This window comes from Scyliorhinus canicula, chromosome 12, assembly GCF_902713615.1.
Source record: "Scyliorhinus canicula chromosome 12, sScyCan1.1, whole genome shotgun sequence".
Taxonomy (NCBI): Eukaryota; Metazoa; Chordata; class Chondrichthyes; order Carcharhiniformes; family Scyliorhinidae; genus Scyliorhinus; species Scyliorhinus canicula.
Window position 1 is genome coordinate 142,939,944 of NC_052157.1, and position 14,417 is coordinate 142,954,360.

The 14,417-nt window shown below is 41.9% G+C and overlaps 1 protein-coding gene across 5 annotated transcripts in view; it reads right to left on the minus strand.

Annotated features, from left to right (window-relative positions):
• Positions 1 to 14,417, minus strand: part of taok1a (TAO kinase 1a) — a 188,057-nt gene that overhangs the window by 36,307 nt on the left and 137,333 nt on the right. For all 5 annotated transcript variants that reach the window (XM_038814331.1, XM_038814333.1, XM_038814334.1 and 2 more), the window contains one exon: positions 6,541 to 6,622. In XM_038814331.1, the coding sequence (XP_038670259.1) occupies positions 6,541 to 6,622 (82 nt within the window). The remainder of the gene's footprint in view (positions 1 to 6,540; positions 6,623 to 14,417) is intronic.

Below are 14,417 nucleotides of genomic sequence, written 5' to 3' on the forward strand. Positions count from 1 at the left end.
ATAATATATATGTCAGTTGGAAGAATACTCCAATAAAGACCAAAAATTAAAAAAAATTTGTTCTCAGACTCTTACAAAGTTCTTCTCCCTTTGACTTCAGCTTTTCCGTTTGGCAGGATTGGAACAACTGCTTCGCCTCCAAACCCTCATTTGCTTTCAGGATTGAGACGCTCCCGATAACACTTCATTCCCCTACAAGATGACCCCTCAAGCTGTGCATCCTGTTGCTTGTGCTGTTTACAGCTTTCTCCACAGACAATAAAACTGCTTGGTTTGATTTCACTTTTTTTAAATAAAAGATACTTAAACTGAACTGAGGTATTATTTATTACATCAAAGAAAAACTAGGAATTAAAAAATACAGACTTTAAAAAAAAACTCAGTTTATTTACCATTAATTGTATTATAATTCAGAGTGTTATTTTTAAGAATAGCTAAACAGGTTTGTAAAAACTGCTTTGGTTCAGCTACTTTCACAAAAAAAGTAGAATACTGAGCTAAGAAAACAAAGTGCATTCTCATGGGGTATATTTTTAAAATTGCAATGTATTACTTTCTGCGCCAAAACATACAATTATTATTAATTTAAGCAAATAAATACATTGGGTGGGACTCCCCAGTCCCTCAGCCGTGTGTTTCTCGGCTGTGCACCATTCGCTATTGGCAGGATTCAATACTCCTGCCGCTTGTCAACGGGATTTCCCATTGCAACCGCTCGGGGGTACGCTGACGGCATGAACAGGGAATTCCAATGGTCGGAGGATTCAGGGTTTTTTTTTTTTAAAGTAATTTTTATTGAAATTTTTTGAAAAATATATATCAACAAAACAATACAATAATAATAAACCCCACCCCCCCAGGCACCCGTAACAACACATATAACAAACCCCCCACCCCAATAAACAACAGAATAAATTAACAATAAGCAAATTAACTTAAACACTATCCCCCTAAACCCCTCCCCTTTTTTTTCTCCCACCCCCCCCCCCCCCCCCCCCCCCCCCCCCCCCCCCCCCCCCCCCCCCCCCCCCCCCCCCCCCCCCCCCCCCCCCCCCCCCCCCTTTTCCCCTCGGGTTGCTGCTGCTGCTGACCTAGTACCTTATCATTGAGCCAGAAAGTCGAGGAAAGACTGCCACCTCCTAAAGAACCCTTGTACCGACCCCCTCAGGGTGAACTTGACCCTTTCCAACTTAATGAATCCCGCCATGTCATTAATCCAGGTCTCCACACTCGGAGGTCTCGCATCTTTCCACTGCAGCAAGATCCTTCGCCTGGCTACTAGGGACGCAAAGGCCAAGACATCAGCCTCTTTCGCCTCCTGAACTCCCGGCTCCACCCCAACCCCAAATATCGCGAGTCCCCAACCTGGCTTGACCCTGGATCCCACCACCCTCGACACCGTCCCCGCCACCCCCTTCCAGAACTCCTCCAGTGCCGGGCATGCCCAGAACATATGGGCATGGTTAGCTGGACTCCTCGAACACCTGACGCACCTGTCTTAGCCCCCAAAGAACCTACTCATCCTAGATCCGGACATGTGGGCCCGGTGCAGCACCTTGAACTGGATGAGACTAAGCCTCGCACATGAAGAGGAGGAGTTCACCCTCTCCAGAGTATCCGCCCATGTCCCTTCCTCAATCTGCTCCCCCAGCTCCACCTCCCACTTAGCCTTCAGCTCCTCTACCGACACCTCCCCCACCTCCTGCATTACCTGATAGATGTCAGACACCTTCCCATCCCCAACCCACACCCCCGAAAGCACCCTATCCCTTACCCCCCGCGGGGGCAACAAAGGGAACCCCTCCACCTGTCGCCTAGCAAACACCTTGACCTGAAGGTAACTGAACATATTCCCCAGGGGGAGCTCAAACTTCTCCTCCAGTTCACCAAGGCTCGCGAACCTCCCGTCAATAAACAGGTCTCCCAACTTCTTAATGCCCGCCCTGTGCCACCCCAGGAACCCGCCATCCATGTTCCCTGGGACAAACCGGTGGTTCCCCCGCAGCGGGGCCTCCACCAAGCCCCCCACTTCCCCTCTGTGTCGCCTCCACTGCCCCCAAATTTTGAGGGTGGCCGCCACCACCAGGCTCGTGGTTGGAGGGAGCGGCAACGGAGCCGTTACCAGTGCCTTCAGGCTCGTGCCTCCGCAGGACGCCATCTCCATCCTTTTCCATGCTGCCCCCTCCCCCTCCATTACCCACTTGCGTACCATCGAGACATTAGCCGCCCAATAGTATCCAGAGGTTGGGCAGCGCCAGCCCCCCTCTATCCCTGCCCCGCTCCAAAAACACCCTCCTTACCCTCGGAGTCCCGTGCGCCCAAACAAATCCCAGAATGCTGCTGTTCACCCTCCTAAAAAAGGCCCTCGGAACAAAAATGGGGAGGCACTGAAACAACAACAAAAACCTCGGGAGCACCGTCATTTTAACGGACTGTACTCTACCCGCTAACGACAACGGCAGCATGTCCCACCTTTTAAATTCCTCCTCCATCTGCTCCACCAACCTAGTAAAATTGAGCTTGTGCAGAGTCCCCCAGCTCCTAGCCACCTGAACCCCCAGGTACCTAATACCCCTCACTGCCCTCTTTAGCAGGAGCCTACCAATCCCCTCCTCCTGATCTCCCGAGTGCACGACAAACAGCTCACTCTTGCCCAGGTTCAATTTATATCCCGAGAAACTCCCGAACTCAGCAAGAATCTCCACCACCTCCGGCATTCCCCCCACCAGGTCTGCTACATACAACAGCAAGTCGTCCGCATACAGCGACACTCGGTGCTCCTCCCCTCCTCGCACCAAACCCCTCCACCTCCTCAACTCCCTGAGAGCCATGCAAGAGGCTCTATTGCCAGCGCAAAAAGCAAGGGGGACAGGGGGCACCCCTGCCTCATCCCACGGTAGAGCCTGAAGTACTCGGACCTCCTCCCATTTGTCGCTACACTCGCCATCGGGGCCTCGTACAGCAACCTCACCCATTTAATAAACCCCACCCCAAACCCGAACCTTTCCAACACCTCCCACAAGTACCCCACTCAACCCTGTCAAAGGCCTTCTCCGCATCCAATGCCACCACAATCTCCGCCTCTCCTTCTGCTGCCGGCATCATTATCACATTTAGCAGCCTTCGCACGTTAGTGTTCAGCTGCCTCCCCTTCACAAAACCCATCTGCTCTTCATGTATCACGCCTGGCACACAGTCCTCTATTCTAGTGGCCAAGATCTTCGCCAGCAACTTGGCGTCTACATTCAGCAGTGAAATCGGCCTGTATGAACCGCACTGCAAGGGGTCCTTATCACGCTTCAGGATCAGGGAGATTAGTGCCCGAGACACCGTCATGGGCAGAACACTCCCCTCCCATGCCTCGTTAAAGGTCCTGACCAACAGGGGGCCCAGCAGGTCCGCATACTTCTTATAAAATTCAACCGGGAACCAATCCGGTCCCGGCGCCTTCCCCGATTGCATGTGGCCAATCCCACTGACCAGCTCCTCCAACTCGATCAGGGACTCCAGTCCCTCCACCTGCACCCTTGGAAATCGGAGCCTGTCCAAAAAATTCTCCATTCCCCCTCCCACCGCCGGCGGCTGCGACCGGTACAGTTCCCTATAGAAGTCCCTAAAGACCTCATTGACCTCTGCCCCCTGCCGCACCACATTCCCATCTTTATCCTTCACTCCACCAATCTCTCTAGCCGCGTCCCGCTTACGCAGCTGGTGCGCCAGCATCCTGCTCGCCTTCTCTCCATACTCATAGACCGCTCCCTGCGCCTTCCTCCACTGTGTCTCCGCCTTTCTGGTGGTCAATAAATCAAACTTGGCTTGCAAGCTACGCCGTTCCTCCAGCAATCCCTCCTCCGGGGCCTCCGCATACCTCCTATCCACACTCAACAGCTACTACACCAGTCTCTCCCTCACCCTCCTCTCCCCCCTCTCCCTATGAGCTCGGATGGAGATCAGCTCCCCCTAATCACTGCCTTCAGAGCCTCCCACACCATCCCCACCTGGACATCCCCAGTATCATTGACCTCGAGGTACCTCTCGATACTTCCCCGAACCCTCCTACACACCTCCTCATCAGCCAACAACCCCACGTCCAGATGCCAAAGCGGGCGCTGGTCCCGCTAAATACTTAGTGGTTTGTTAGACCATTGCACAGAGCAGTTAAGAGTCCAGCACATTGCTATGGGTCTGGAGTCACATGTAGGCCAGACCAGGGAAGGACAGATTTATTTTATAGAATCACAGAAACATACAACACAAGGCCTTTCGGCCCATCACGTCTGCATCCCTAAAGGTTGTTAGTGAACCAGATGGGTTTTTACAACAGTCAATGGCAATTGTTAGGGTCGCCATTATTGAGACTATTATATTCCACATTTAGTGACTGAATTCAATTCCAGCTGCCAAGTTTCAAACTCTTGTCCCCAAAAGCATTAACCTTGGTCTCTGGATTACTAGTCCAGTGACATTAACACTACACCACCATCTCCCCATGCAAATTTCCCCATGTGGTAACCATTATGCATTTGATCAGATTAAGGTGGCACAGTGGTTAGCACTGATGCTTTACAGTGCCAGGGACCCAGGTTCAATTCCAGCCTTGGTAACTTGTCTGTGTGGAGTTTTCACATTCTCTCATGTCTGCGGGAGTTTCCCCTGGGTACTCTGGTTTTCTCCCACTGTCCAAAGATGTGTAGGTTAGGTGGATTGGCCATGCCAAAGGTTAGGTATGGTTGCGGGCCTACGTAGGGTGCTCTTTCAGAAGGTCAGCACAGGCTCAATGGACTCCTTCTGCACTGTAGGGATTCTTTATTACACTGATGTGGAAAGGGTTCACTTTATAGTTAAAGCAACCCCAGTGCTAGTTTTCAATCACAGCTTAGGGGTGCATTTATATTGAAGCTACAGTAGCTGTCATATGGGTTCTATTTAAACAATGTTTCATTTATACTGCCTGGTCCCAATTAGAATTCCTTCACCCAGGAGAGCTGTATGTGAGCACACTTGCATTATGAGTTTCCCTTTCTACTTAGCTGTTGTATTTTAAATATTTTAAAAATGCAACTGGGATAAACAACTATCTTCATCCGAATTCAACTCCTGGCAAATTTCAAAAGGGCATGGGATATTCAGAACATACACATGTGACATCAAACTCCAGGTCTTCACACCATTGAAAGCTAGGTTCAAATTATACTTTAACTTTACAAAGCAGCAATGCTAAATTTGCAGAATAATGTGTTGATATTATTATAGATTAGTATATAAACAAATAGGAGCTGGACAAAAACTTCCAGCAAAACGATCAGAACAGGATTTAATTTGGAAGGTGTCAAAACTAACTAGCATAACTAGTCAAAATTACAGCCAAAGTTTTATGGAAATGCAGTACAGATGCTTAGAACGAAAAAACACATTCCACACTCTGGTCTCCGTACAATTACAAATGCAAATAAAAAACCTGCATGTGAAAACGTAAGTTGCAAATTTTCAGTTCTACAGACTGCAGGGTCTTTAAAAACATCCTCTTCCACAATTACAAGATTTTTAATGAAAGCAGTATACAATGATGGAACATAGAATAGAATGTACAGTACTTTGTCAAGATAAGACAAAACGTTACCCGGTGGAAATCTAGTTTCTGAACAAAATATGAGCAATTTTGTGACAACTACATTACACACGTTTGAGTGAACAATAAGCCCTGAAATGCTACTTTGTGTATATTACACAGTGAAGTCACAATAAACTAAGGACCCAAGATGTAAAAACAATATCATAACTGTATCCAAAACTTTGTCTTTTTCTTAGACACCCAAAAAGTTAACATCCTTTATTTATGCTTTTCAGATGTTCAATCAAAGTCTCTCAGTGAGGTTAGCACTGCTGCCTCAGCACCAGGGACATGGGTTCAATTCTAGCCTTGGGTCACTGTCTGTGTGGAGTTTGTACGTTCTCCCAGTGTATGTGGGAGTTCCCTCTGGACGTCCTGGTTTCTGCCCATAGTCCAAAGGTGTGCAGGTTAGGTGGATTGGCCAAACCTAATTGCCCCTTAGTGTCCAAAAGATTAGGTGGGGTTATTGGGTTACGGGGACAGGGTGGGGGTGTGGGACTAGGTAGGATGCTCTTTCAAAGGGTCGGTGCAGACTCGATGGGCCGAATGGCCTCCATCTGCACTGTACTGATTCTATGCTTTTGTAAGATTACTTTCCAAAGAAGCCTTTCGAAAACTCAGAATACCAAGCACTAACTGCCAATAGAATAAAGGTGATTTTCCAGTTATACTCTTCTGGGACAGATGAGGGTATTAGGCTGCAGAGGAGTAGTCCTGCTATTCAATTGTTAACATCCTACACAGTACCGCTCTATTGCATAAAATTATATAAATTTTACGTATCTTCAAATATGCATCTTAGTAAAATTATACTTCTGCAGGATAAATGTCATCAAGTAGAAAAATAGCCAAATTCTATATTTTATAAACCATAAAGTAAGCTTAACGAAGTAAGAATATATCTGCAGCAAATAGAGAATCCTACTGACTTTCAGAAGTTCCTCTGAAGTGGGTCTGTCTTGAGGAATTTTCTGAAGGCAAGAGTCTACAAAGTTTCGAAAATAGTCAGACCTGGGAAAAATATAAAAAAAATTAAGTAAGTACCAAACGTCCACAAAATATATTCAGTAAAATTCTAGTTTCACAGTAGATTCTATGACCTTCAATTTACTTGATAATTTGTGTTTTGCACATTCATATTTCTTATCACTGTAAGCATTGTTATTGGTTTTTTTTTAAATCGAAAGTTAATCTTGTGGAAAATAAAAGCCATAAATGATCGGAGATTATTTCCTCATGGTAGGTTTGCTGATTTGTGTGTTTTGCCATTTGCATTCGATGAAATGATGTACAAGTTCACAGATTTGCAAATTTCTCCATGGTGAAATAGAACTGGAGCCCATTAAGAATTTCCGTCTATTTAAATCGACTATTTTCTAAGCATTTACCTCTTTCAAGTCCCACCCGAGACCCAAATCCAAAATTCAGGCTGATATTTCAAGTGCTGCGCTGTATGAGGTGTGTTCATTTGGATGCGTCATTAATTAAACTGAACCCTCAGTCAGATGGATATAAATGGGATAATAGTTATCCCTTGACCAGCATCACTAAAACAGATTGTGATTACCACATCATAGCTTGGGGGACCTTGCTGTGCACAAATTGGCTGTTGCATTTTCTACAACTCAATAGTGACTGCACTTCAAAAGTACTTCATTGGGTGTCTTTAACAGAAAGGACACATAGATACAATTATGTTTTTAAATACCTATTATATGAGAGAGATTCATATCCGTTCAGGCTGTTCAAGTGATTGTAATATATAGCACTTCTATTTTGTGGTAAATATGATGTTTACATAAAACTAATAAAGATGTGCAAATAAATATTTTGCACTTGGAATTTGAAAACATTTTTCCTAATATTTAAAACCACTAAAATGTAAAACAAAGTGCAAATTGCTACTTTTTCAATTTTGTTTTAAAGCTGATGAAGCATTCGAAAGCAAATTGGGTAAAAGCCTCGATTTTGTCCATATTGAAACCAAAATTGCAACTAACTGAAAATAAAAATATTTATTTCCTTGATTTGCAAAATTATAAAACACACTGTTTCTGACATTGCAAAACCATTTAACAAAAAGTATCACAGCTAAGCTTTTTAAAAAAAATTATAGATGTGTCAAATTGTCAAAAAAAATCAAATATTCTGATCAAACAGGAGTATATTTTGCTGACCAAAGTATTTTTCATTATCTTTTAAAGCTGGAGCATGTGGAAAATCACTGTTTCCAAATGATCTATTTTATGATCTTTTCAGCTCAGAAGGGCAGCACAAGTACACAAGTGATGGACCACCGAGTACATTTTATAAAATTGCAGCTTAAAACAGTTACATTAACGCTGGCATGCCAAAAGTAGAACTGCCACTAAAAAAGGAAAACTTATATAAACTTAAGTAAAGTTTGCTGTACTGAATTTGAAGATCCTTTCAAAATTGTTAAATGAATATCTGTAGTGCCTCCATATATAATATGCACATAAAATATGCAATGTTCCTGAATAATTAAAAAAACATAAAATATTTGTCCATTCCTTTGACATGTTTCACATGGCTTGTAAAAACTGCGCTAGAGACCTACTCCACTTAAAGTAATATGCATCAATTAGACAAACTGCTTGCAGAGAATACAAAAATATGAAGAAAAATAATTAATGGTTGGTAACAAGTGCTGAACGGAAGAAATTAAAACTGTATTGCCAAAACCATGCATGGAAGGCTAAGAGGATTGAAGAAAAAAGAAAGGCCCCACATGAGTGATTACAAACACTCATGCACAAGATAAAATATTTCAAAGTGCTCAAAGAAATATGTTCAAATGATACTCAGAAAAATAAAATAAAGTAAATAGTCCCTAACCTCAAAATTATACAAATTACAAAAGTCAGGATCTTTGAACTTAAATAAATAAGATTTCAACATGAATAAGGCTTCCAAAGGAGTTCCAATTTGGTTAAAATAAATTAGAGCAGCTACACAGTATGATTCCAAAATTTCATTTGAAAATAAAAATATTATCTGATAAAAGTAAATACATTTTCTTATCAAAACTGAATGAAGTATTTTAAGTTATGAGTTGGAAATTAATATCAAAAATCCTTTCGGAGCACCAACCACAGGTACTAAGAGAGATGGCCATAGGTAGACTTGGAGCATAAAGTACATAGAAGATGATTCACATAGAGCTTTACAGCACAAGATTTTTATGTCATGCATGCACTCACATCTAAGTTTACTGATGATACAATGTCGGAATTTAAGTTATCAGGAAGGCAGAGGTTACAAAGAGATATAGACAGGTTAAGTAAGTGGGCAACAAGATGGCAGACGGCGTAGAATGTGAGGAAGTAAGAGGTTATTTGTTTTCTTTGTAAGAATAGAAAAACTTTTTTTTTTTTAAAGCATGAAACATGTAAGTGTTGCTGTTGAGAGACTTGGGTGTGCTTGCACAAGGAACTCAAAGTCAACATGACGTTACAGAAATCAATTATGAAGGCAAATTGCATGTTGGCCTTTATTATAAAGGGATTGGAGCACAGGAATAAAGAAGTCTTGCTACAATTGTACAGGACTGTCATGAAACCATAACTGAATAATGTGTGCAGTTTTGGTCTCCATATTTAATGAAGAATATTGGAGGCAGTACAGAGAAGGTTCACTAGATTGGTCCCAGGGACGAGAGGGTTATCATATGGTGAGAGACTGACCATAGTGGGTCTAAACTCTGGAGTTTTGAGGAATGAGAAGTAATCTCATTGACACATGCAAGGTTCTGAAGGGACTTGACGGGGTCAACAGCGGGAGGTTGTTTCTACTGGCTGTGGAATATGGAAAATGCAGACAGTCTCTGGATAAGGGGTTGATCAATTAGGACAGAAATGGGGAAGATTTTCTTCACTCAGAAGTTTGTGAAGCTTTGAAACTCTATCCAAATGGGTTGTGGATTCTCCATCATTGAATACATTTAAGGCTGGGACAGACAAATGTTTTGGTCTGTCAAGGAATCGAGGGATATAGGCAGTGGGCAGGAAAGTGAAGTCAAGGCCCAAGATTAGCCACAATTGTATCGAATGAGGGAGTAGGTTTGACAGACTGTATGGTCAGGTTAGATGGATTGGCCATGCTAAATAGCCCATTAGTGTCAAAATATAGGTGGGGTTACAGGGACAGGTTAGAGGCGTTGGCTTAAGTAGGGTGCTCTTTCCAAGGGAAGGTGCACTCGATGGGCCGAATGGCCTCTTCCTGACCTGTAAATTCTATGATTCGATAGCGGAAGTCATACCACTATAATTAAATCAGGAGTTGCCAGTAACTGAACATTACCCAACCTAAACAAAGGCAGCAACATTTCTAACTCCTGCATTTTATGCATGGTTTGAAACTTTTACGCTTTTCTCTGGTCTTTTAGCTCACCCACACCTTTTAACATTTTATAACTGCATATATTACTAGTTCTGCTCCAGAATGTGTACTGAATAATTTCTTCACTAAACTTTATTTCATTCCAACAACCATAGTTCTCATCAAAATTCATGCTGCCCTTAAAACTGATTATTAAAATACCCTCTTAGCTAGTGCCGAAGCCTCTATGAACTCCAACTTGTCCAAAACATAGCTTTCGGTATTTATTTTGCCAATGCTCCATTTGTTCGTTCTTGCTAATCGAGTGAAATTTCCTGTTCTCTCCTATCTCTCCCTTGGCCAATACAATCAATTTAAAACCCTTGCTCCCACTTCAAATCTCTTCATGGGGTTGCCTCACCTAACCTTAACAACATCCACTAGCTTTACATCCTCTTCTACCCTGTTTAGTCCTCTTACTCTAGCTTTTTGTGCATCCCTCTGCTGGTAGACCGATCAGCTGCAACAGCTGTATGGGGCTACTTCCCTAATCTGTCTCTCCAGAACTGCAAAATCCTCCTTGAAACAGACAGATAAGATATTTTGTTTATTATTCTTTCACGGGATGTGGGTGTCACTGTCTTTATAACCTATCACCAATTGCCCTTCAGAAGGTGGTGGAAAGCTACATTCCTGAACCACTGCAGTCCATATGGTATAGGTAGGTTAGGAAGGGAATTCCAGAAGTTTAACCCAGTGACAGTGAAGGAATGACAAGTTAGAATGGTGTGTGGCTTGGAAGGGAGCTTGGAGGGGTTGTGGTGCTCCCAAACATCTGCTGTCCTCGACCTTCCAGGTGGTAGAGATCATACGAACATTTCTGTCGAAGGAGCCTTGGGCGAGTTGTTGCAGTGCATCTCGTAGATGGTCCACACTGCGTTTGTGGTGGAGAGAGTGAATGTTGAAGGTTTTGTATGGGTGCCAATTAATTTGTCTGCTTTGTCCTGGATGGTGTCGAGGTTCTTGAGCATTGTTGGAGTTGCATTTGTCCAGGCAAGTGGAGAGTATTCCATCACACTCCTGACTTGTGCCTTTTAGATGGTGCACAGGCTCTGGGGAAACCAGTTCTGTACTTCAGAATTCCAAGCCTATGACCTGCTCATGTAGCCACAGCATTTATAAGGCTGATCCATTTCAGTTTCTGGTCAATGGTAATGCCAAGCATGTTGATAGTGGGGGATGCAGTGATGGTTATGCCTTTGAATGTCATGTGGAGTTGGATTCTCTCTTGTTCGAGATGGTCATTGCCTGGTACTTGTGTAACACAGATGTTACTTGCCACTTGTCAGCCCAAGCCTGGATGCTGTCCAGGTCTTGCTCTATATGGGTATGGACTACTTCAGTACCTGAGGAGTCGTGAAAGATGCCGAACAGCAAACATCCCCACTTCTCACCTTATGATGGAGGGAAGGTCATTGATTGTTGAGCCTCGGACACCACCCGGAGGAACTCTTGCAGTGCTATCCTGTAACTGAGATGATTAACTTCCAGCAACCACAATCCTTGTGCTAGGTATGTCTCCAACCAGCAGAGAGTTTCCCCCCATAATTCCCATTTTGATGGGGCTCCTTGATGTCATACTTGGTCAAAATGCTGTCTTGATGACCAGTGAAGTCACTTTCAACTCACCGAGTTCAGCTCTTTTGTCTATGTTTTGGCCAGGGCTATAATGAAGTCAGGAGCGGAGGACCCTGGCTGAACTGAGAATTAGTGAGCAGGTTATTGTTGAGTAAGCACCACTTGACAGCAATGTTGATGACACTTGCCATCAGTTTACTGATTGAGAGTAGATTGATGGTGCTGAAATTGGCTGCGTTTGATTGGTCCTGCCTTTTGTGGACAGGACATACCTGGACAATTTTCCACACGCAAGGTTAGGTGCTAGTGTTGTAGCTGTACTGGAATAACCTGGCTGGCTAGGGGTGTGACGAGTTCTGGAGCACAAGTCTTCAGTACTTGCTGTCAGGGCCCAAAGATATCAGGATTGCAATCGGATTTCAGGATCGTCACAAACACCCAAAGCATTACTTTGTGGATTTTAAGAGCCCTTCAATTGTACTAGATATAATAATTCCCTTTATATGAAATGAAATTATCATAATATACCTACCCATTATATTTTACACATACATTGTTTATGGTCAAAATCTACAGTATATTGAACAGTTTAATTTAAGTCACATTTGCCTTTAAAAAAGTTAAAGGAACAAAACTAGCTTTTGCTCATTTTCATGCTTTGCAAATATAAGATGAAAAGTCACATACACAATATTTTATTCTTTTTTCCCCCAATCACTGTAGCAAACCACTGTTTTCATTTTCGATATTTAACATCCATATCAGCAAGTGATAAATCATTAGATTTAACATGTATACAATTAGAAGACTGTGAAGTCATGGCACCATTTATACTATTATTTTCTTTCTGGCAGAACATTTAGGGTGTGGTTATATTGGAAGTAGGCATCAGAATATGAGCTATTGTTTCAGTTCATCTTTAGTAAACAGTAAATGCTTTTTGTTACTCTCGTTTTATTTTACATGCATAGAAAAAGGTATAGCTCTCTAACATGCTCCTCCCTCATCTTCTAGCCCAGAAAATAAAGGGAGTCATCGTCTAGAGGGGAATATTTTACTGTACTGAGAACATTGAAAACCAAACCATCTTAAATGTAATGGATATATCTGATGATGATAATAATGAAAGATATTAATACAGTGTATTGCAAAGTCAATAAGAAATGTGATGCAAGAAAAATTAAGCTCGAGCATTATTTGGCAATTACTTGGACACACCGATGAACAATGGAGTCATTTGTTTGAAATCTCCCACAGAGTAATTAATTAGGATATCAGGGTTGATGCAGCTGAAGTTAATGGTTTCATCCAGGATCATAAATCTGTTCCCCAAATATAACTTTTGGTAATAGAATTTTAATGCATTTGTACAACCTATTTGGATTGTTTCCGTTATTCACTGTCCACTGCTGAAAAATTATAGAGGCAAACTGTCAAATGGATACAATTTAGATTTTTTGATGTTCTCTGAGGAAATTGTCACTTCATGTGTTGCTACAGTAGAATATTTAAGTTACGGATGAAATATTTACAGCCTAAAAACGCATGTTCTGTGTTTTTACTAAGTGGGAGTAAAACTACCTATCTGTTCGCACTTCACACACAAATATTTGAAGGAGCTAATCATTTGTACTTAAATTCCCTATGTATAGCTCCATACTGAACCATTACTATATTATCTATCATCTGCTCATGAAAATTTAAATGTCTTGCCAGCCAGCAGATTTCAAATTTTTCCCTAATCAAAAGAGGAAAAGTTGAGTTATATAATCAAACTACTAGTGGCTCTGAAAACATGCTCTAATAATAATAATTCTTAGGAATTAAACTAAATTACAACAAAATACTGAAAAGGATACTATCTAATAAACGCAAAACAACAATGATTCTAAAAAATAGAAATATCAAAGTGATCAAATCAATAAAATTTGATACTTGGGCGAAGCGGTGATGTAAAAATTGGATTTGGTACTAGTCAATGAAGTCATTGCGCGTGAATAGTCCTGGGTCTGAAGCACAGTTGTAATGTTTAGCTGATAACCCGCTGAGATCATTTAAGGTCTTCTCTAATTAGATAAATCCAGGTATCTGTAGCTACTAATAAACTACTGAGGTCAATTAAAGGACGGTGTAACGCTGCTCTCTTTCTCTTTCATCAAAAGATATTTTGTTCTGTAATGGTGTACAGTTTTTTGGGATATGAATGCCATGCACAGAAACCACATTTGTAAATACAGGAGGGACATAAATAGATAGACTTAGATGAGAGACAATGAAGACTGCGTGAACTGGTTACAAGAGGGTTTTGAAATATTAAAGCTCATGTCAGTGCAGTATTGAATATGGCACAACATTGTTACAATCACTGCAACAGATACTGATCATAAATAGCTTATAACTCAAAGATAATGCAGCTATATATTATGGATAATGGACTGCACAAAGTTTGAAACTGAAGGTACCATTAGGGGATCTGATCAACTAACCTTGCAGGCAACCAAAAAGCAAAAAAATATGGGCATGTTAAGGTTTTTATATAACTGGTGTTAATATTCAATTAAAATATTTTCTTTGACATTCAGTATGGATTTTCACCAGACCATTCAAACTCCAGCATTTATCACATTGTTGTTATTAGTCTGAATCAATCAAATGGTTTTAGAAATCACTTTAAATGACACAGTATGATTTTCAAAGACAGTAATCTTCTTGGTACAAATACAGCTATTTCAACATTTAGCATCTTCAAAAATCTACAAATACTATTTAAAGATTATGCAGTGCAATTTAGGATAATCTGTTTAAACACTTGAGATTAGAGATAAAT